Here is a 21372-nt window from a genome sequence, read left to right on the forward strand (position 1 = left end):
TAGAGGAGATGTAAAATCTCCTTTCTAATCTTGTAGACTCCTTAATGGTGAGTAATAATATTAATAACGAGTAAAAAAAAATTAATAAGTACTTCCTTTAATGGTGTGTATTTATAGACTTTTGAATCTCCATGAGTGAAGCTAAATAATAAAGAAAAATTTGTATTATTGAACTAATGAGTACAAATTACCAATTTCTAATTTAAGATTAGTACTTGATCCGGTCGGACATCGGTAGTCGGTGACGACAGCAAAGGATAGCCACCTGGACCGATCTTAGTGGAACTCGTGGGCCAGGGAAGCAGATGAGTCATTGAGAAAGTCACCCAGGGTGGTGATCGGGGATCAGGGGGCGGTGGTCAGAGAGGATGCGCGATCAGCGCCTGGAAGCAGAAGGCGTGGCGCTATGGGGCACCGATCGGTCATCTGGGTGAGCGATGATCGATCAGGTTTTCGTGTTACGCGCAGTTAAGCTGGAAACGAAGGGTGGTTCCCAGCGAGAGCGTTGCATACGAGCCTTGTGTGGCAGAGTATCAGAGAAAGGAGAAGTTATGTGCTTTGTAGTGTCGTGCACAAGAGTGGCCTAAGAGAGCTAGTAAGCCAGTCGGCGATTGGTGTTCTCTTAACCCATAACGTGCATGGTGCAAAGCAGAGGTGATCGTTCACACAGTAGGTGATGCCTAGTGCGTGCGCTTAGCCAAGCCACACTTGGTATTCACACTGAGATTGCACGAGCCACCTAGTTGAAGAAACGCGCTAAGTTACTTCATGCACGGATAACTTAGGTGCGCAACAGAGTATATAAAGGGCATTCCATGCTCATGCAAAAGGAGGTAAGATTCATTCTTGCAAGTTACTAGTTTACACACACACAGAGTGCACACGAGTCTCGCAGAGATTCTTAGTTCTTTGGTGGTTTTGTAAGGTTGACTTGAGCATCGGAGTGCAATCGGCCGCTAGAGGCGCCGTTTGGTGTGTTTCGCAGGTTTGCTTGGAGTTCTTGTGAAGTTCCTGGAGCGTTCTTGCACTTGTCGCGGTTGAGGAGGTGGAAGATAGAATTTGACGTGGCGAATCCTTCGACGTTTGAATCTCCTGCAAGATCAGTACTCAACTAACAAGATTATTGAATATTGAGCTATTAAATTCAAGTTCAATATCCATAAGAATTTAAATATTAGATTATTGAATATTGAGTTATTAAATTCAAGTTCAATATCCATAAGAATTTAAATATTGCTTCGATCTAATTTATAAGTACTTTATATCTTCTTCTTTTTTTTTTTTGGACAAAATACATATTTATTGATTATCTTTTTATACAAAATTATGTGAATAAATTGTCTTTAAGTTCAATTTTAAGATAAATCATTCAAGATACAAACAACAATTTATATGAGGGATGATGGTAGAACAAAATGAGTTCAATTTTTTACTATACTTTTCTCTCAAAATAAAAGCACATAAACATTCTCTTTCCTATGTTAGATAAGAATGAAATTTGTGTCTCATCTTCGTTCCTGTTGAACAACCAGTATACTTGTATTTACATTCGTACCTACCTAGATATTCATTACATGATTTTATTTTTTAAAAATAGAAAATTAAAAATAGAAAAAATGATATTATTTTTCTCTCTTTAATTTCAAATAACAACAACAAAAAATAATTACATAAATTTTAAAATAGAAATAAACTAAAAGTCTTTTAAATGACTTAAAAAAATAAACATTTAGTTTGATTAGTATAGAAAGAAGACCAAATATATATATATATATATATATATATATATATATATATATATATATAAACATATATATATATATAAACATATATTCCCATACCCGATCAATCTATATATTCTCCCATAAATGTTAGGATGAGTTCAAAACGTGAAGTTATTTTCTTTCTTATTTATTATGAAATAGTAAGAAATTTTATTTATTATTTTAAGTACATAAATGTTAAAAATTAATAAAAATAACTGTATAATTACAAAGAGGTACATCCTGAATAATAGTTCACTATATTTAAAAAAAAAATCATACCAACCACTATATTTAATGAAAAAGATAAAATTAACTGATCAAGTTGCGAATAAAAAAATCAAAACCAATATAAATTATGATAACTAATTTACTCTAATTTATTGCTATCTTCTATAACATTTCTCCACCTATCTAAATCTTAGTATGTCTTCACGTGTTAAAGAAAATTATCATTCCAACTTTTACATCAAATAAGTTCAAGCATGGTACTAAGTGTAAACATGAAAATTTGTTTCCTAATTCATTAGAAAATTGATTATAAAAAATAATAAGATGATTAAAGTGATTTTTTTTTTTTACAATAGTGATATTTGTAATGGTTAATTGTTCAAATGCTATAAAAATAATTTTGTTGATTTTTTGTTTTATATGCAATAGTTTTTAAACACATATCCTATCACATGAATTATTAAGTTTATAATATTCAAATCGATGAATGAATGTTGTCACTCACTTTGGTATGATTTTTTACTATCTTTCGTTAGGGATAAAACTTAATAAAGTTACAAATACTTAAGAATTAAATTATGAACATTGCACAAAATGAAGTCCAAGAACCAAAATTATTAATAATTAAAAGTTAAGAGAGTAAAATTACAGAAAGAATTTAGAAAGCAAATTTACTATCTTTGGAAGAAAAATGATAGTTAATATTTTTATTTACCTTTTCAACTGTTTAATAAAAAATTTAATTGTCATTAAATAATTTTATTTGGATGATTTCATAGGAAAAACTCAAAATAGTCATTTTTTTTTAATTTTAAAGAACGATGACATCCAGTACTGAAGTTGAAGGTGAAATCCCTAGGCAACAAATTTGAAGATTATGCATGACTTGATTTCGTAATCAGCAACGTGTTTTAATAGTAAAATACCATCTTCAACAACATTCTTCGGTTACTTACTAATCAAAATCACAAGGAAATCAATTCAGTGAATGTGATCCCAGAAAACAAGTACATAATTTAATCTAGCATTAGAAAGATTGAACAATTATATGCTTGCTTATGAAGAACTCAGTCACGCTCACTTATTGCAGTCAAGTGCTCATCAATTTCCTCAGTGGTTAGAACTCTGAATTCTGGATTATCCTTCCGCACCACTCCAACCTGGAAAACGCAAGACAACCATTTGCAACAAGTCAGTGAAGAATACGTTTGTTCAATGGTTATAACCACAGGAATTTTAATTCTTCAAGTCTCGCACTTTAGAGCAAAAACGTAATACTGATTTATGCCACTGAATGTAATTTTAAAATTCAAATACAATCCTACAGTTTACCCACCATTTTCACTTGTTAATAGTCCACATTAAGCATTAGAATCAACAATCAATTGCAACACGAGAGACTGAGAAGTTAGATTACAGATCTTGCCTATTCATCACGTACAAGTAAAACTAATGAAATAAGGAGAACAGGAGAAAAATGTTCTGACCCGAGTTGCCTGTTAAAACAAACGCAATATGCTGTGTACGACAAAAAAATATACGGCTTACATTTAACGAGAAGGAATAAGCAACTTGCTAAAAATCTTTAATATTAAAGACCAGTTTTAGTCCTTTACTAGGGATTAAACATGAATGAAATCCTGCAATAACTTTTTAAAGTAAGATATGGCTTGTTTTGCAAATTTCAATTAACAAGGGGAACAAAGTCCTACCTCAATCTCAGTGGCCTTAAAATCCTCCTGAAGAACTGATTGGAGAGCAGAAATGGCAGTCTGATAAAAAAACAGGCAGGAAAATCATGAATTCAGAACATAGAAACGAAATTTAATAACTATTAACAAAATAAATATTAAAAAAAAAATCAAATGCCTTTAGTTGCATTATAACATTACCTAATTTGTCCAGTGATACAATCACTCATTTTGAATGTGGTTGTGATTATTAATTATATCTTTACATGTTTAAATGTCTTATATTAATTATATCTTTACATGTTCAAAAGTCTTATATGTTACATTTTTTAAATGTTTATGAATCTTATGATCCACAATTCAAATATAAGCTCTCCGATACATAATTTGGATCACGATTCAACTACCATCACCTTTACAATAAGTTCTATTTAAAACTATCTACTCTAACACATTTTCCAAGGGAGGTGTGACAATAGAAAAGAGAATGGTTTGCCTCAATGTGTTTCAAGCCCAAAATTCAACTATGGGGCTGAACTTCCGAAACCAAACCCATGGAAATTTGACTATAGAGAAAGTGACGCAACTTAAAAACCAAACCAGACTTCCTTTGAGCAACAAACCCAGGAGGTTGCTCCCATACAGACTCTCTTCTAGACACATTTTTTATATCTAATTAATGAAGGGGTCAATGACAAATGACTGACATGGCAATGAAAAGTCTAACCGTAGTCATAACAGAGAAAAAATATCATTGTAGTCAAGCCCATATATACTCCTTAGCCACCAATCGAGCTTTGAGTCAATCAACTTCACTGTTAGATCCAACCTTAATGGCATAGACCCAACGATAGTCTACTGTTTTCTTCCCAGAAGATAAAAGAACTAACTCCCATGTTTTGATTTGTCCAAGAGCCTGCATTTCAGTAATTGGGGCTTATCGCCACCCTAGATGATCAAGTCTTCTATCACATTTTTAGGAAAAGTAATAGAAGAGACAGAAGAAATAAAGGAAAAATAAGGAGACCGCTTGTGGTAGCTAAGAAAATTGTAAATTGAGGATTATGGGTATATTAAGTACCTTTGCAAATAGCAAACTCAAGTCATCATGATCAAGAGTCGTGGTATTAGGTGATGATTGAGAAGGACTTGTTGAAGTGAGTTCGGACTAGCTATTTGGTTCTTGTGTTGATAGGTAATAAAAGGTGATGACAATGGTTCACGAGGATTTTTTATGGTATTCTAGGTGTTGGGAGCAAAAGGAACAAAAAAATCAACTAAGTGCATCGGAACAACATGTTGGAGAGAATTAGAATCTTGTGTAGAAGGAGGGAAGGGAGTTGGTTCAAAAAAGGTGACATTGGTAAACATGTAATACTTCTTGGTTTCAAGAGAGTAACATTGATATCTTTTTAGAAGTTAAGAATAGCCCAATAAGACACATCTGATGGCTCTAACTGTGAGATTATCTAACTTGGAGACATAATGAACAAAGCATATGCAACCAAAAATACGTGCAGCAATATGAAAGAGCAGTTTCTTTTGGAAATAGAATGGAGTAGAGAACTTTATTTTCAAGTGAAAATGAAGACATTTTGTTAATGAGAAAACAAGCAATGAGGATGGCATCACCCAAATAATGAATAGGTATATTTGCACCAAGCAATAAGTAGATGTCCATTTTTTTTCCTCTTGTTATACCATTTTGTTGAGGTGTACAAGGGCAGGTAGACTGATGCAAAATGCCATGTGAGCTTAGGAGTTTAGATAAATTCAGAGGAAAAATATTCCTTGCTTCGTAAGACTTTGATTACCTTTCCAAACTGATTTCTAATTTCATTATGGAAAGACATAAAAATAGACAAAAGTTCATAACAATGTTTTATTAGATAAATTCAAGTGCATTTAGAAAACTCATCAATGAAAGTAACAAAATATCCAAAACCAAAATATGACACACGACTTGGCCCCCAAACATCAGAATGGATGATAAAGAAAACAAAATCACGTCTAGATTCAAAATGTTTAATTTCCTAACATGCTTTCCTAATTGACATGATTCGCATTCCAAAGTTCGGAGACTATTAAGTTTAGAAACCATTTTTTTTAATTTTGACAAATGAGAATAACCTAAGCGTTCATGAAGCAATTTAGGAGATGAGGATGCAACACAAGATGTAGATGATCTAGTACCAAGGTAGTATAGGACTCTAGATTCATTTCCTTCGCCAATCATTCAACTCGTACCACATTCTTGTATAACAAAAGAGTTGGCAACAAAAGTTACTAAACAATTCAATTATTCAAGATTTACTTAATTGGCTTAAAGAAATTGGACTACTACAAGCATGAACAAACGGAACAAATTTTAAGATTAATGAGGGAGAAAGACAAACCTCACCAATTCCTTGGGAAGCTACGCTAGATTTGTTGGCTAGCATTATGAAACAAGGTGTTTTATGAAATGATAGAAAAGAGAAGAAAGATATATTTCTATCATATGCACCTAAGTCAATTATCCATGGATTTTGACTCTCCATAGATTGTGAAACGCAAGTTGTTGTTGACAAGCTAGGAGTTCTAAATGATTTGGTTCTGGATTTCATCCTTAGGCTTAGGCTACTGGAATTAAACCTTAAATATCCCTGATATTCTTCATTAGAGTACATTAGCTTAGAACCTTCATATTTGGAAATATTGGCTGCCTTGTAGGAAAGCCATGTAAAAAGTAACAACTCTCTTGGGTGTGTCCCACTCATCTAGTGCCACGACTACCTTTTTCACGAGTAGAAATCATTGCAAAAGACTCAGCAAATTCTTGACACATTCCAATAATGCAATAAAGAATAGGCAACTTAGGGTTTCTAGAGAGAGAAAGCTAGGGTTTCTAGTGAGAGAAAGCTAGGGTTTCTAGTGAGAGAAATCATGTTTAACACTAGAAGATTCACCAACAAAGAACCGAGGGTGGAAATGGGCTTAGAATGCTTCGACGAATCAAAGAGTTGTGGTCTGGGAAGATTTTGACCACTGGAAGGCGACACGTAAGACACACGTACCTAGGGCAACGTAACAGTTGGACTACACGTGATAGCTTGTCAGTCAGAATCTAAATGAGCAACCACTGGGGTTGGGTCGCACTCCTCAAGGCGCACTGGACCCAAAATTGGAGTACAAAACTCTGGTGGCAGACGGCAATGAACAACAACAAACGGCGGGAGAGTGATTGATAGACATTTCCTTTGCCAAACAGAAATACCCAGAACAGGATCGACCCGCTCTGATTCCAACTTGAGAAAAATACAAAAGAATTTAGAATGAATTTGAGAGAGTGTATTTCCCTCTCTTAGGATCTCATATGTATAATAACTTGGATACATAAATGAGAATATGAAAAGATATATCTAGGAACTAAATACAGCACAAAGCACACAACATATTCACAAAAAATTCTATTTAAAACTATTTATTCTATTCTAAGCAAATCCAAAACTAAGATTATTTACATCTACTCTCACTCATTTTTCAGACTTTTCACCTTCCATTAAAACCCAGATAATCTTCAGCAAACACAAGTGAATCCAACATTTTGTCCAGTAAGTTTCATGCAGTCTAATTGTGATAGATCATAATAGCACAGCTATAGAATATAATTGTGTTGCTAGAAGAAAAAATCAACAAAATTCATTGTGTATCCAAAAAAGAATGGAGGAAATGGAGTGAGGAGGAAAACACACATTCTTGGAGACACTATATGGCTTCTTCATTTTCCACACCAACCAAAAACCCAGTAGAAAGATTGTTTATTTCTCAAACTAAACAGATAAAAATGGAGTGAGGAGGAAAAAAGAGCACTACCTGAACTGTCTCCTCATAAGTAAATGCAGGGTCACCCTTCATCTTCTTTTCCAAGAAATTAATTGCCTCTTGGTCCTTCAATCCAGCACTTGTGGCCTGAGTACATCATAATAGATTCTTAGACACTTAAATTTATGTATACAAGGCAAACAAATTACAAATGATGAAGTAATGAAGAAACAGAAACACCATCCATTGCTTTGAAAAGTTTACAAGGTTCAAATGTGGATAAGCAATGGAAAATTAAAAAGGAAATGTAGTCACCAGATCTAACAAAAAGAAAATTGCAATACAGTTTTTTTTTTAAATAACAGAATCACCAAGCACCAAAGACGCATAAGTTTCTCAATGTCACTAGTTCTAGTAGAAAGAAAAATTTAGACCAAATAAGGAGGGGGCAATTTTACAGCGGTTGAAGGCTCTAAATCTTTTGGACATGATTACATATTTTATAACACTAGTACACTATAAAGATAATTACAACATAAAGTTCATAACATAAACAACTTATGATGGATTCAAGGCAGCTAATTCATTTTTAAAAAATCATTAATTTACATACTCCTTTCCCCCCATTATTGACTAGTTAAAATCCCTACTTTTCTGGGTCAAACAGAACTGTAGCTATAATGTCATGATAACCTTTCATTTGGTTCCTTAGTTCAATCAATAAATTTCAGTAAGCTCAAAGAATGCAATCTTACACCGGTAATAAAAGAACCGGAATAAACAACTTTCATGAAGTAAAGGCAGTTAATCTTGGCGTAGCCCAACCCCCTCATTTAAATATTTGATTATGTGAGATAATTGTTTCCAATGCATGAGACATTTAAATAGAAAAAAAAAATATAACTTAGAAACTTTTATGAAATTGAGTTTATTATCAACGTGTTTTTCATCGTCTCATATTAAATAGCAACAAACCACTGAAATATCTAAGGTCAATCAAAGTGAGAAAAGATCTTCTACGTACCTTGTGACCAAAGTAATGACCAGCAGGATCACATTTGTAAAGCTGTGGTCCATATTCATCATCAATACCCAAAACCATAGCAACTTCATGGCACAATAGATTTGAAATCATAGAATGAAGAAATGGCATCAATAAAAACCGTAGGTAATTGAATTATAAAATATTATTTATGATACAAAAACAATTTGTGATTTTCAAACAAGTTCAAAATTGTTAAGCGGGGAAAAAGCAAATAAGAAAACCTACCTACTCCAAGTGGTCTCATATAAGCATGCTGGGTATAGACTTGTGATTTGTCTGCAATCCTGCAAGTATAAAAGATAACAAAGGCAGTCACAAAGATGTTAGTAATATTGACAAATTGTAAAACCCTAATATACACTAAGTCAAATAATCTAACCTTTGATAAAAGTCAAAACTACAATCAAATTCGATTTAACAGATTAATGGCTATAAAAAGATTATTTCAATCTAAGATTATATGTTGAGGCATATTAGAGTTAAGAGAGAATGAGAGAGAGAAGAGAAACAGAAAAGGTAATTTTTGTATTGATAAAATGTACAAAGGAAAACAAAGATTCTCTTTATATAGAGAATGAAAAGAAACAAAGCTGTAAACAAACAGCTGATAAAAATACCTATAACAAAAACTATATCAAATTGAATACTACACTAACAAGGCAGCAGCCTAAGAGCACATGTGTTTTCAGTTATAGAAAGTATGTCCTGACTACTAACTTCAAAAACGGGGGTATCTCAAAAACCTTCCACAATGCGCATAGACAAAACTACTACTGCAATTAAATTTATTCTGCATGCATCAGCCATGTCACATAGATTTCTTCATAGAACCCACATTAAATTACTAGCTACTTCAAAACTGGAACGCATAACAATGACAAAAATAACATCACAATTTTGAATGTTTGAGCTAGAAGACATATTAAACTTTACAAATCTGTTAGATAATCCTTTCAGAGATCACATAAGTGAATCCTAACAAACAGAACAGATTACCCAGACATAATACGCTACATCTACATCCAACTATAAATTGAAAGCAAAACACACGTTATTTAGAAGTAATGCTAGTGCTACAACAAACAACACTACCACAGTGCCACTGCTGCAAAAGCTGTTAGCATTGTTTTTAAGGAACTTTAGTAAGTACATTAATGCAGCCAAAGAAATCTCAAGCTCTAAAAGTGTCTACAAAAATGGTATACTATCCTTTGCCAAATACTTTTATATCACAAATTTTTAATCATAATCAGTGCCATTTCCAGAAACTGGATGAAAATTTGGACACGACTAGTTTATTACTTACTATGTTAGAAAAACTAGGTGAAGATGACAGAAAACCACAGATAGATAACAAGGTAGATGGAAAAGCATGAGACAATTAATCACCAATAACTTTACTATAAATTTTGCAGTAAGTTCTTTATCAAACCAACTAGGAAAAAACGAAAGACATCAATGAACAATCTCACCAATCACCAAATAAATTCAATCCTTAGAAAACTAATTAATTAGTACATTATGCTGATTACTGAATCCTAAGCTTGCAATCTACCTAGTCAACGAGGTAGAAGGAGCAATAGACCTCCCAGTCGCAACCCAATTATAGAAGCACGTTACAGCAATGTGGATTAATGCCTATTGTTTTACATTTCTAGTTACATTAAATGAAGTGCAGATGAAATTATTCACTAAACAATGATAATTCCAAAGCAGATATGAAAAAGAAAAATATGCAGCTTGATATTATGGTGGAAAAATAATTTTAAAAAAAACTGAACTGCTTACCATCTAGCCAACACATCTACAGGCATCTCATATCCATTTGTAAAACGAAACTCAGCTGCTTCATTTCTTGCTTGTTGGACAAGTGTCCTAGCATCAGCTGGAAAGAGGTATTCCAAAATAAAGCAAGAGAGAATTTATAATGTAAGGAAAATTCAGTTCTAAATAGGTCTGAAAAATATACCTGTCATGCCAGTCGCCAACAAACCAAGGTACTTTGTGATGGGAAAGAGGTGTGTAACACTTGTCTGGTCCAAAAGCTTATCCTGCATGTTATCCTAACTTAAGCATCCAGCACAAATACTCACAAGCAAAGCAAAGATCAAAGAACCAACTTTCAGTACTCACCGGAACCTTCTTCTGAGTAACAACACAGATGGAATCCTTTCCTCGGACACCGATTGAGGTGATTCCAGCAGCTTTAACAGCCTTGAAAGCATACTCTGTTTCATGATGGATAAAAAATTCAACCACACAACACTACAGCCTAACTTACTAGTCAACTCATTTCGAAACAAGTGTAATGAAAAATCATAAACCCACGCCAATCCAGGCCATTTCATTAATTAGAGGGAGTTACAGATTTAAGCCAGCCTTTGATAGGGCTAAAACAGGGCTGAACATTACATTATTCCCAAAATTGAAAAAAAAAACACAAGAAAACAGGATTGAAACAGACATACTCAAATTATGAAAAGAGAACAAAATATTCCATTCGTAAGTTCGCACGCAACCAATCAATTCAGAGTCATGAACATTTCTTCACTTCTGATTTCCACCTTACTAACCTAGCTCACTACTCCACTACAACTAATTTAAACTTAAATCACAAATTACAACAAAGATTTCATCTAAATAACAAAACATATTGTTTTTCCGCACTGAATTGCAGAGATTAGGTCGGTCCATGGCGTGAAAGATCTAAACCGCATTTGACTTATCAAAACGTCGATGTTGCGAGAGGTTACAGTAAAAGAAGAGATTCGAGTTACATACCAACTTGGAAGAGACGTCCCTCGGGAGAGAAAATAGTGATGTGACGATCGTATCCACCTCCACTTCCTCGACTCATCTTAGCCCTAACGGATGACGCGGAGTTCGACGGCGCTTGCGGTGGTCGACGGCGGCGACGAGTGGTGTACTAGTTTTGTAGAAAGTGCAACGAAGATGTCGAGAGTGGAGACGGTGCTCTTTTCGTTTAAAGCGTCGATTTCAACTTCCTTCTCAAGAAAACAAGGGGGTTTTCTTCTTTAGATCCAGAAGCGTCAAATGGGCCAAGCCATTGGGTCTGTGAGGTTTAGAAATTGCTTCCTGCACCCAGTGAGGGCAATTCTTCCTGCACCTCCATATAAGAAGCGAAATTACCATTTCACCCTCTTCTTTATTAAGCACCCTTATTCTCCTTCTCAATTGCAGCAACTGTTGATTTTAGCTTAATCTCAAGTCCCACATCGATGAGAATTATTTAGGAAGGGGTTTGAGTATTATAAATTAACATCTCCTCCTTCATTGCTAATATCCCAATTTGTAATATTTTCTCTCACATTAATAAAAGCGGGTTGTTTCAGTTGTGCTCGGAGATTAGACTAAACAGACCGAACTCCGTTAACAAGTTTCAGTTGTGTTTTTTCTCTTTATCTCTTTTATTATTCTGCTTTATTTATTGGTATTATGCTACTTTCTTTTTCTGTTATAGTATTCAATATTATTTGTCGGGTAGCTCTGTTAGTGTTTTGAATTGGTTCATTTCACTAGTTGTGATGTTTTAGTAGGGAAATTACCCAATTTTCCCCTACAAGTGGTATCAAGAGTCGAAGGTTTGCCTTTGGGTTGTCTAAATTTTTCATAATATTGAACACTATATTTTGAGTCTGTAATGACAAATAAAGATTGAGAAGAGAAGGATGTTGTCTTAAATATTCCACCCAGGGTGTCGAGCTCCTTGTCATCATGGTCGAGGTTCCCGGTGTCCAATTTGAAATTGGCGGTGGAAATATTTGATGACACTGGCCATTTCAGCATGTGGCAAGGAAATATAGTATCCCAGTAGTCCCTCACCTATGTCATCTAAGCAGAAAAAATTGTATTCTAAATTGTACAATTCATAATTCATTTTTTGTATTTCGGCTTGCACAATTTAAAATATAATTTTTTTAGTATTCCAGATTGTATAATTCAAAATACAAAAAAAAAAATAGTAATCTGGATTGCACTACAAATTAATGGAGTTAATGTGTTCCGAATTGTAGAATCCGAAATTCAAAATTTGTATTCTAAATTGTAGAATCCATAATACAAAATTTGTATTTCGGATTCTAAAATTCATAATACAATGTATTTTGAATTCTATAATCTACACTACAAACCAAAATTTATATTCTACATTCCTTCGAATTATAAATCCATAGTGCAAATTTTGTATTATGAATTCTACAACTTATTCCAGATTGTAGAATTCATAATGAACAATTTTGGCCTTTTAAAGAATATGAGGGTGTCATAAGAAACTATAGAGGTGCATAAAGAAATGACTAAAATAATATTGGTATTTTAAAAAAATGCAAATTCTCCATGCCTTTCTATACATTCTCTTGTACCTCCATATTTTTTTTTTTTAATTTCAACAATATTCTTCTGGGTATGGTGGAAACTCTAGTGTCTTCTTCTTTATTTTCAAGTGGTGGTGATTGTTTGTGGTGGTTGATGGTGAACGTTGGTAGTTTAGTTATTTTTCGTGCTTTAGGTAAGTTTTGTGGTTTTATTACTAGTGTTGGTTGTATTTTTGTTCACTTATTTTTTTTTATTTTTTTGGAAGTCACAAAAAAACAACATGTGCAAAAAAGGAGTACTAAACTAAAAAAAAAAAATCTCCACACTGAGGAACGTCGAATATAACAAATCTTCTTGTCATCCTTATCACATGTTTAAATGATAGAACTACTCAAACGCTACGACTGGAGAATAATGAAAGTATTGCAACTCAAAGGGAGGAATGAGGGTGCGGGGGATGCAATTAAGGTTATTTAAAAAGATGAGATTATGTTTCATTTAGGTTTATTAAACAAAATTAAAACTAACTTTTCACAATTAATATGAAGGTGCAAGGGAAGATATAGAGGTGGAGGGAGAATTTGCCAAAAAAAGTAGTGGTGTGAAGACAAAAAAGAATTTGTTGGTGACATGTTTAGAATAATGTAGATTCTTCTAAATGGTTTAGAAACTCTTGGACAAAGCTTCTCCGAAGCTCGGATAAATCTAAAGTTGTTGGACACTATGCAAAAAATCTAGAAACCCAAGACAACATTTGTCGTTGTGGTTAGATAAATTAATAAGCTTACATGGGATTAACTTCTTGGAATTCAGAGAGTTCATAAAGTCCACATATAGAACAAAGAACAAAAGGAGGTTATGACTGTTGTAGAGAAAGAACTACAAGCAAAATCCTCGTCAAAATAGACAATCACCAAGCAAAAGGAAAACAAGGGAAACATATATGGAGAAGAGTAAGATTATTCAACAGATGATGAAGTCCCTAACATATCCAAAAGGTTTAAGAAATTACTTAAAAGAAGGGGACAAGGAATCATTAGATTTCCACTCTTCATAAGACATTATTTGCTTCGAATGCAACAAGTATAAACACATGAGACATGAATGTTCCTTGCTAAGAAGAAAGAATTGGCCAAGTAAGAAAAGTTTGATTGCTCCTTAGAAAGACTCAAACTTAGAATTAGACTGAGCATAAATGAACATGCTGATACATCGTATTCATCGTTTGACGAAAACTAGCTTTTTACAAATATTTCTCAAATATTTTATCTATATTTTATGTGATAGCATCTAAATAGATGATATCAGCGAAAAACTGCAAAATTGTTAAAACAAAATTCAACCATCCCTTCTTATTTTTTTTATTCTTTTTACAATGATTAATGAGAAAATGTTTGAGAATATGGAATTGTAATCTTAGAACTGGTTCACATGAAAAGAAATATTATGCCATTATTTTCAAAATGGATTAATCACTCTATGTTGTTGTTAGTAATCACTAGGGAAAAGTACTTTGGCAACATATGACACCTTTACCTAATGCTTCAAATTTGATAATGGGGGATGGTGTTTATACAATTAGTGAAGGATATATTATATAACTATTCTTAATGGAAAAAGTGCAAGCGTGGCAAGTTTATTTAACCTAGTCTTTGTTTCCATTAGAAGGAAGGTGAAAATAGGTTAAGGTTAGAAGTTTCGAGTTTAAAATTCTAATAGTGATTCTCATTTTCGTTGAGTTTTATCGAGATAAACCTACTATAACGTCTTGCACCATTTTTACATGTTTAATTATAAATAAATATAAATATATATATATATATATAATCAATCATATATCAAATTATTAATTATATTTTAATTAAAAAATTACATAAAAATAATAAATTATAACAAAATAAAAAGTTAAGGATTATATTATATTTCTAGTTAAATGACTAATTTTAAGTTTGGCATTCAATTATTTTATAATTTAAATTATTTACTTATTAAAATATTTTACTTACATTTTTAATGAATGTGAGTATATATATATAATGCAAAAATATAAGAACAAAGTTATTGAGCAATATGGTTCAAGACAAATATTTACTTAATCATCTAGAGTTGTTAAAATGGTCCAACTCCTTTAGTTGTAGAAAATTTGGGTGTTTCTTTCAATACCCATCATTCTTTTTCCTTCACCCCATCATTCTTCTTCCTCACCTCCATAAAAAGCATGAAATGATGAAAATGACCCTGAGATGGTTTTTTCTCTTCCAGAAACTCCATTATGAAAAACCAATTTCCATTCCGGAGCACTCACCTTATCCAACTTAAAACAGGAGAACACATCTCATTTTTGGCTCATTCTCCCTGCACCCAATGCTTTGTGACTGGCACCCAATCAGATTTGTGAAAAGACCATATTACCCTTAATGAAATTAAAAACACTTAAATTATGATCTGCACCCAATGCCTGCACCCAACAATAGGGTTCTTCTTCTTCTTCTTCTTCTTCACCGTGAAGCAGCAGCCACCGTGAAGCAGCAGCAGCCACCGTGAAGTTGCAGGGAGACACCGTGAGCCACCGTGAGCCACCGTGAGCAGAGTTGGTTTGCTTCGTCGTGAGTGCTTCATCGTCAAAGAAGTTGAGGTACCGTTCATGGATTTTTCTTCGTAGAGTAGTACATTCCGGATAATTTTATCCGCAGATCACCCTTTGCTTCCGGATAATTTTATCCGTAGACCACCATTTGGTTCCGAATAAATTTATCCGCAGAAGAATATTGGCATCCGGATTTTTTCATCCGGACTTCATTAATGGCTTACGGATATTTTTATCCGTAGTGCAAGAATTGGTTCCGGATTTTTTTGTTCGTAATTCAAAAGTGGGTTCCGGATATTTTTATCCGTAAGCTACGTTTGACTTGCGGATATTTTTATCCGGATTGTTGTTATTGGTCTGCGGATATTAATATCCATATTAGTGTGAAATTTTTCACAAGTGTTTTAAACTATATGTGTTATAATTTTGTTATATATGTTGGATTGAATGTTACTTTTATGAAATGTAAGATGGTGCGGACTAGAGGTGGAGGAAGTTCTAATTTGGATCGTGTGCGTCCAACTGCATCGATTAGAAGAAAACGGGGTGGGTCTAGTACTTCAATTCCAAATCAAGAGTTTGAAGATTATATTGAACAAGAAGAAGTTGAAGTTGATGATGAAGGCTATCCAGGAGGGCCATTGGATAAGTCCTTACTTGTTAATTATGAACATCACGTAGCCAAACAGTTGTGGGATGGTTTGGTAAGTAATGAAAAATAAATTTTTGTATTTGTTATGTATTCCTGATTATTGATGATATATGTTGATTATTGTAGGATCGTGGTGAGCTGAAGGTCGTTTCACATGGGAGGAAGATAAATAAGTTAGGAGCACCTCATGAGCGCATAGAAGCTGCTGTAGAATTGTCTGGCTTAGGTGGTCTGCTTCATGCTAGTTATGAGAGTCTAGACCGAGGACTGCTGTGTGCTTTTGTAGAGAGGTGGCATGCAGAGACAAACAGTTTTCATTTACCGGTTGGGGAGATGACCATCACTCTTGATGATGTGTCAAATTTGTTACATTTACCCATTGTCGGTCAGTTTTACACACAGGAAACCTTAGATTCTGATTCGGCGACTGATTTATTGGTAGAAGCCCTCCGTGTTGACCATGCACTTGCATCTGAAGAAACAAGACATTGTCGGGGAGCTCATGTGCGCCTTAGCTGGTTAAAAGAAGTGTATCAAGATGCATGCTCAAGGAGGCAGTGGACTGTGGCTGCCAGAGCATACTTACTTCACCTTGTCGGTTGCACTATTTTTGCGGACAAGAGTGCTACATCAGTAAGTGTGTTTTATCTTGGATTTTTTGTTGATTTGAGGCTTACCGGGGGATATTCTTGGGCAGCAGCTGCCCTAACTCACATGTATGAACAGCTAGGAGATTGTAGTTATGCAAATACAAAGCAACTAGCTGGTTATGCAACATTGTTGCAGGGGTGGATTTATGAGCATTTCCCGTCTATAGGGATGAGACGTATGCAAGCATTGTATTCTGAAGATCAACCTCGGTGCAGGCTGTATGATGCTGGAAAAGGTACTTCAATTGTTGTTGTACGATCACAGTTGGATACATTGACACCAGCTTCCATTCGGTTTTGTCTATACAACGAGCACAGGGAAGAACGTCCATTCGAGTGGATTTCCTTATTCTGTGGTTATTTGAGGCTTGGAAATTGGACACAGCTGCACATGCCAGAACGTGTTCTGCGTCAGTATGGCTATACACAGATCATCCCTCGCAACCCATCTGTAATTGGACATGGTCATCTGGATACAAATGAAATGGACCGTCGATGGTTACATTTCAATGATTATGTCATACATGACTATGCCATAGCACGTCATCCTGACGCTTGCGTTCAAGAGTACATGGGTTGGTTTAGATTTGTATCACATCCATATGTGATTAATACAGATGAGGATGACCGTCCTGTACCGGTACCCTCAGATGCACGTCATCACGAAGCAGTGCCAAGTCATCATGAGGAGTCACATCCTGCTCTGGTATGCTTCTAACCTTGTTAAGATATTAATTTCTATTGTTTTTTTCTAATAGTATGTCATTCATGCTTGTAGGGTATTTGTCGTAGAATTACAGAGACATTGCAGCCATTACTTGATCATGGCGATGTCGTGGAGGGCAGCCCTGTTTGGGAAGGCATACAAGCAGCCATTACGTTAGCACGAGGAGCGACTGATGAAAGAGCTGTTTATGTCAGGAGACATGCACGTAGGAATGATTGATTAGGATTTCTCAATATGTCAGATGTATTACGATTTCTTTTTATGTAATATTTTGATCCATGACAATGTATCTGAACCTTAATTATATGTTTCAATATGATCCATGACAATGTATCTGAACCTTAATTATATGTTTCAATATGATCCTTATCGGTTCTTGCTTCACGTTACTTTTATTTTATATGTTTCAATATGATCCTTATATGTTTCAATATGATCATTAGTACAGAAATCACTGGCTTACGCATATATTTATCCGTAGGCAAAAGTATGACTTACGGATATTTTTATCCGTAGGCATAATAGTGACTTACGGATATTTTTATCCGTAGGCATAATTGTGACTTCCGGATTTTTTTATCCGTAGGCATAACTGTGACTTCCGGATTTTTTTATCCGTAGGCATAACAGTGACTTCCGGATTTTTTTATCCGTAGGCATAACAGTGACTTCAGTGAATATTGTAGGACAACTGCAAATGTACTAAACATCCATAAATCTAAATTATGCTATTACAAATGTTATAATTACAAATATCGTCTAATGGACATTAGTTGGGTATAAACTTGTATCCGGCTAGTGTAGTATGTTGACCAAGTTTGGGCCGCCGGATAACGATGTGATGCCCACAATATATCCGTAGGTGGAATTGGACAACCATCTTTGAGCTTGACCTATAAAGGTAATAAATATAAGGTACACAAATCTTGATTTAGCACATCAATCTTGATTGGTTTAGTTTATACCTGGACAAAATGATTTCCGTGGACATGTCCAATTGCAATGATTCGGTGTTGACGGAAGTTACTTGGTGCTTGGGTTCTTAAAGGAAAAATACTCAATGATTGTAACATGGACAAAGAAACAAGAATGACATTATACCGATTTGCAATAACATATCCCATGTCTGGAATTGTCATCCACTTATCTGTTCCTGCCTGCAAGTACAATTGACAAACAAAGTTAAATAAAGAAATGCAATGTAAAAATGAAATGGTTTTAGTGGTTGGTACCATAGACATGTGTTCCACTAGAAGTGAGTTCTTCAAGTATTCATATCTATCATCACCACCAAAGAGTTGAACATATTCTTGTCTCCATTCACTTAGTTCTTTTAACAAATTCATTCGAACAACAACCCATGACTCCTCTCCCATTCCCAATTGGGCAGCAACAGCACGGTAGCCACAATGGCCATCAGCCCTAACGTCAACAACATCAACAATATATGGATGATACCCTACAGGGAACTGATCAAGGAAAGGAATACATTTTGCTGGTACAATTTCTGGTAAGCTTTCTTCATTAGATTTTTTGCTTGCACAACTATCATGTTGTGAGTGTAAGAAATCCACATGTTCAAAATAAGAAGGGATTCGCTTAGTTGATCTCATGAATTTGGTAGGACGAGACATCTTTACAGCACCTTTTGTTTTCACCTTATGATCTGGTGCGTAAATAGATGTTTTCTCTGGAAAGGCAATATCCTGCAATTTACTCTTGATGTTAACCTTACCTGCAACATCCAACTCTTTAAACCGCTTCGCGATGACCTCAAACTCTTTATCAATTGACAACTCAGATGAAGATTGTTCAGTAGCAATGTCTTCAAAACTTAAACGAGTCCACATCACATGTACTGATTTAAGTGGTATGCTACCAACACCAAATGAAGCCAATTGACACGCACAAGGAAGACCATGAGTACATGTAAGACTACATCCACACCTACTTTTATCAAACCCCACTGATTTAACCCTATCAAGTTCTTCTGAAATAAGGTTCAAAGCATATTTAGACACAAAACCTAACAATTTTTTGTAAGCTGTAACCTTGAACCGATGTCCAACCACATGCAAACTCTTTTGGAATGAATCTTTGATTGCATTATGTTGTAAAATAATCATCTTATTGATGGAATCCCAGCAGAAACATAAATCCCCCATCGAATTCTGAAGAACTCTCTTTAGGCTCCAGTGTGCCGACTCAACTATGTTACTTGTTGTGTTTCCTAAGTGCATCACCTTATCTATCCATGCCTTGACAAATTTTTCTTTATGTGGACGTAACCATGTATCCATCACATAATCAACAAATATAGGCCATGGAGAACAGACAACTCGAAGAGCATTGACACGATCTTCAAAGGCCTCAACAATATCACAATCCACAACAGATCCCCACACTTCCATTACTTGATCCCATGCCTCTCTTGGATGCACCAACATTTTACATTTTGCTTTCACATTTTTATCAATGTGAAACCGACATAGCAAATTATAAGCTTCAGGAAACACCATTCTAATTGCATTCATTAAGGCAACATCTCTATCACATACCACCACCCTAGGGCATGAATCAACTCTTAAAAACAACCCTTTAAGTCTGTCAAGGGCCCAAAAAAAATTATTTTCCTTTTCTGCTGCTAGTAAACAAAATGCAACGGAGAAAGTCAAACCTGTAGACGTAATCCCAACAACCTCAAGTAACGACATCCTATACTTGTTCGTCTTGTACGTACTATCCATTAATATGACAATGTTAAATGAGTTCACCAATTTTACTGAATCTGGGTGTGTCCAAAATATATCTTGCACAATATTAGAGACCTCATCGCACCTACACCAATGCACGTACCTGTCTCGCTCTAGTAACAACATCAGTTGTTGCATTTCTGTTCTGTGACCTCGTTGTGATCTTCGGTGAACAGTGATTGCATTATAAACCTGCTTAATCGTTGTCACATTCTTCTCATTTCTCTCTTTCATGGTTAGTAAAATATTTCTTGGCTTCACCGCAGTTTTACTCATATCCTCAACCATAACCTTTTCCTCTATACCTAACCTTCCAGCATAGGGATGACCCACCATTGTCTCTGCCAAGTCATGATTGTGAGAACCACAAATTAATTCAACCTTCCACCCTTGACCACCTTTGACTGGTTTGCCTCGCAATCTGAAAGGACACTCACACTTCCTACTTCCAGTTTGACTGACATCTACTTCTTTTTTATACCGTCTGTATTTACCTCCTCTCTCACAACCTAACAATACATAGGTCATCCTTCCTCGTTGGCCCGTCCATGTATCTGACCTTAATATAACAATGACAAACCCATAACTATAGCCAACACTTCTCGCCCAATCTAACAGCTCATCTCGATCACGAAATACCTACAATAACATTCTTAAAAATTTAAAAGAACATCTTGATCATCATGCCAAATTTAAAAATAATTCATATAAAAAACATTCACAACCCAACATTGACCATACCTCATTTGTAGAAAATGCCTCACTACATTCATGTGCCCTGTGTTCATTATCTAATGCGTTATAACTTGTTGATTGCTCCAGATCAACATCATCTAATCCATCCCACACATCAATCTCCCCTAAAACTCCCATGTATGACTCTGTTGAATCCATTCGGTTGCTGAAAAAAATTAACACTTCACTTCCGGATAAATTAATCCATAACCAAAAAAATATCAACAGTTAACTTCCGGATATATATATCCGTAAGGCAATATTATGAACTACGGATATTTTCATCCGTAAGGCAAATACTAGTCCCGGATATTTTCATCCGTAAGGCAATATTATGAACTACGGATATTTTCATCCGTAAGGCAAATATGAACTACGGTATCAGCATCCGTAGGCAAA

At 34.7% G+C, this 21372-nt stretch overlaps 2 protein-coding genes across 2 annotated transcripts; both read right to left on the reverse strand.

Annotated features, from left to right (window-relative positions):
• Window positions 1-2861: 2861 nt before the first annotated feature.
• LOC137810348 (proteasome subunit alpha type-6) lies at window positions 2862-11480 on the reverse strand. Its single transcript, XM_068611570.2, has 9 exons — window positions 11316-11480; window positions 10668-10762; window positions 10504-10585; window positions 10323-10419; window positions 8760-8818; window positions 8514-8596; window positions 7541-7636; window positions 3707-3766; window positions 2862-3154 (listed from the first exon to the last, which is right to left on the reverse strand). Exons 1-9 carry the CDS (start codon window positions 11389-11391, stop codon window positions 3062-3064), a joined length of 741 nt encoding a protein of 246 aa, XP_068467671.1. The 5' UTR covers window positions 11392-11480; the 3' UTR covers window positions 2862-3061.
• Window positions 11481-18901: 7421 nt separating this feature from the next.
• LOC137808354 (protein FAR1-RELATED SEQUENCE 6-like) lies at window positions 18902-21111 on the reverse strand. Its single transcript, XM_090297784.1, has 3 exons — window positions 20980-21111; window positions 18949-20877; window positions 18902-18907 (listed from the first exon to the last, which is right to left on the reverse strand). Exons 1-3 carry the CDS (start codon window positions 21109-21111, stop codon window positions 18902-18904), a joined length of 2067 nt encoding a protein of 688 aa, XP_090153910.1.
• Between the last annotated feature and the right edge of the window lie 261 nt (window positions 21112-21372).

Source organism: Phaseolus vulgaris, chromosome 11 (assembly GCF_051622355.1).
Source record: "Phaseolus vulgaris cultivar YP4 chromosome 11, ASM5162235v1, whole genome shotgun sequence".
Lineage (NCBI taxonomy): Eukaryota > Viridiplantae > Streptophyta > Magnoliopsida > Fabales > Fabaceae > Phaseolus > Phaseolus vulgaris.

Excerpts from the sequence above, each read along its gene's own strand:
- LOC137810348 (XM_068611570.2), bottom strand. The coding sequence starts at position 11,391 with ATGAGTCGAGGAAGTGGAGGTGGATACGATCGTCACATCACTATTTTC. Across the intron at positions 10,586-10,667 it reads TTACTCAGAAGAAGGTTCCG|GATAAGCTTTTGGACCAGAC; the intron begins GTGAGTACTGAA and ends GATAACATGCAG. Across the intron at positions 3,155-3,706 it reads TTAAGGCCACTGAGATTGAG|GTTGGAGTGGTGCGGAAGGA; the intron begins GTAGGACTTTGT and ends TGCGTTTTCCAG.
- LOC137808354 (XM_090297784.1), bottom strand. The coding sequence starts at position 21,111 with ATGGGAGTTTTAGGGGAGATTGATGTGTGGGATGGATTAGATGATGTT. Across the intron at positions 20,878-20,979 it reads AGGCATTTTCTACAAATGAG|GTATTTCGTGATCGAGATGA; the intron begins GTATGGTCAATG and ends ATGTTATTGTAG.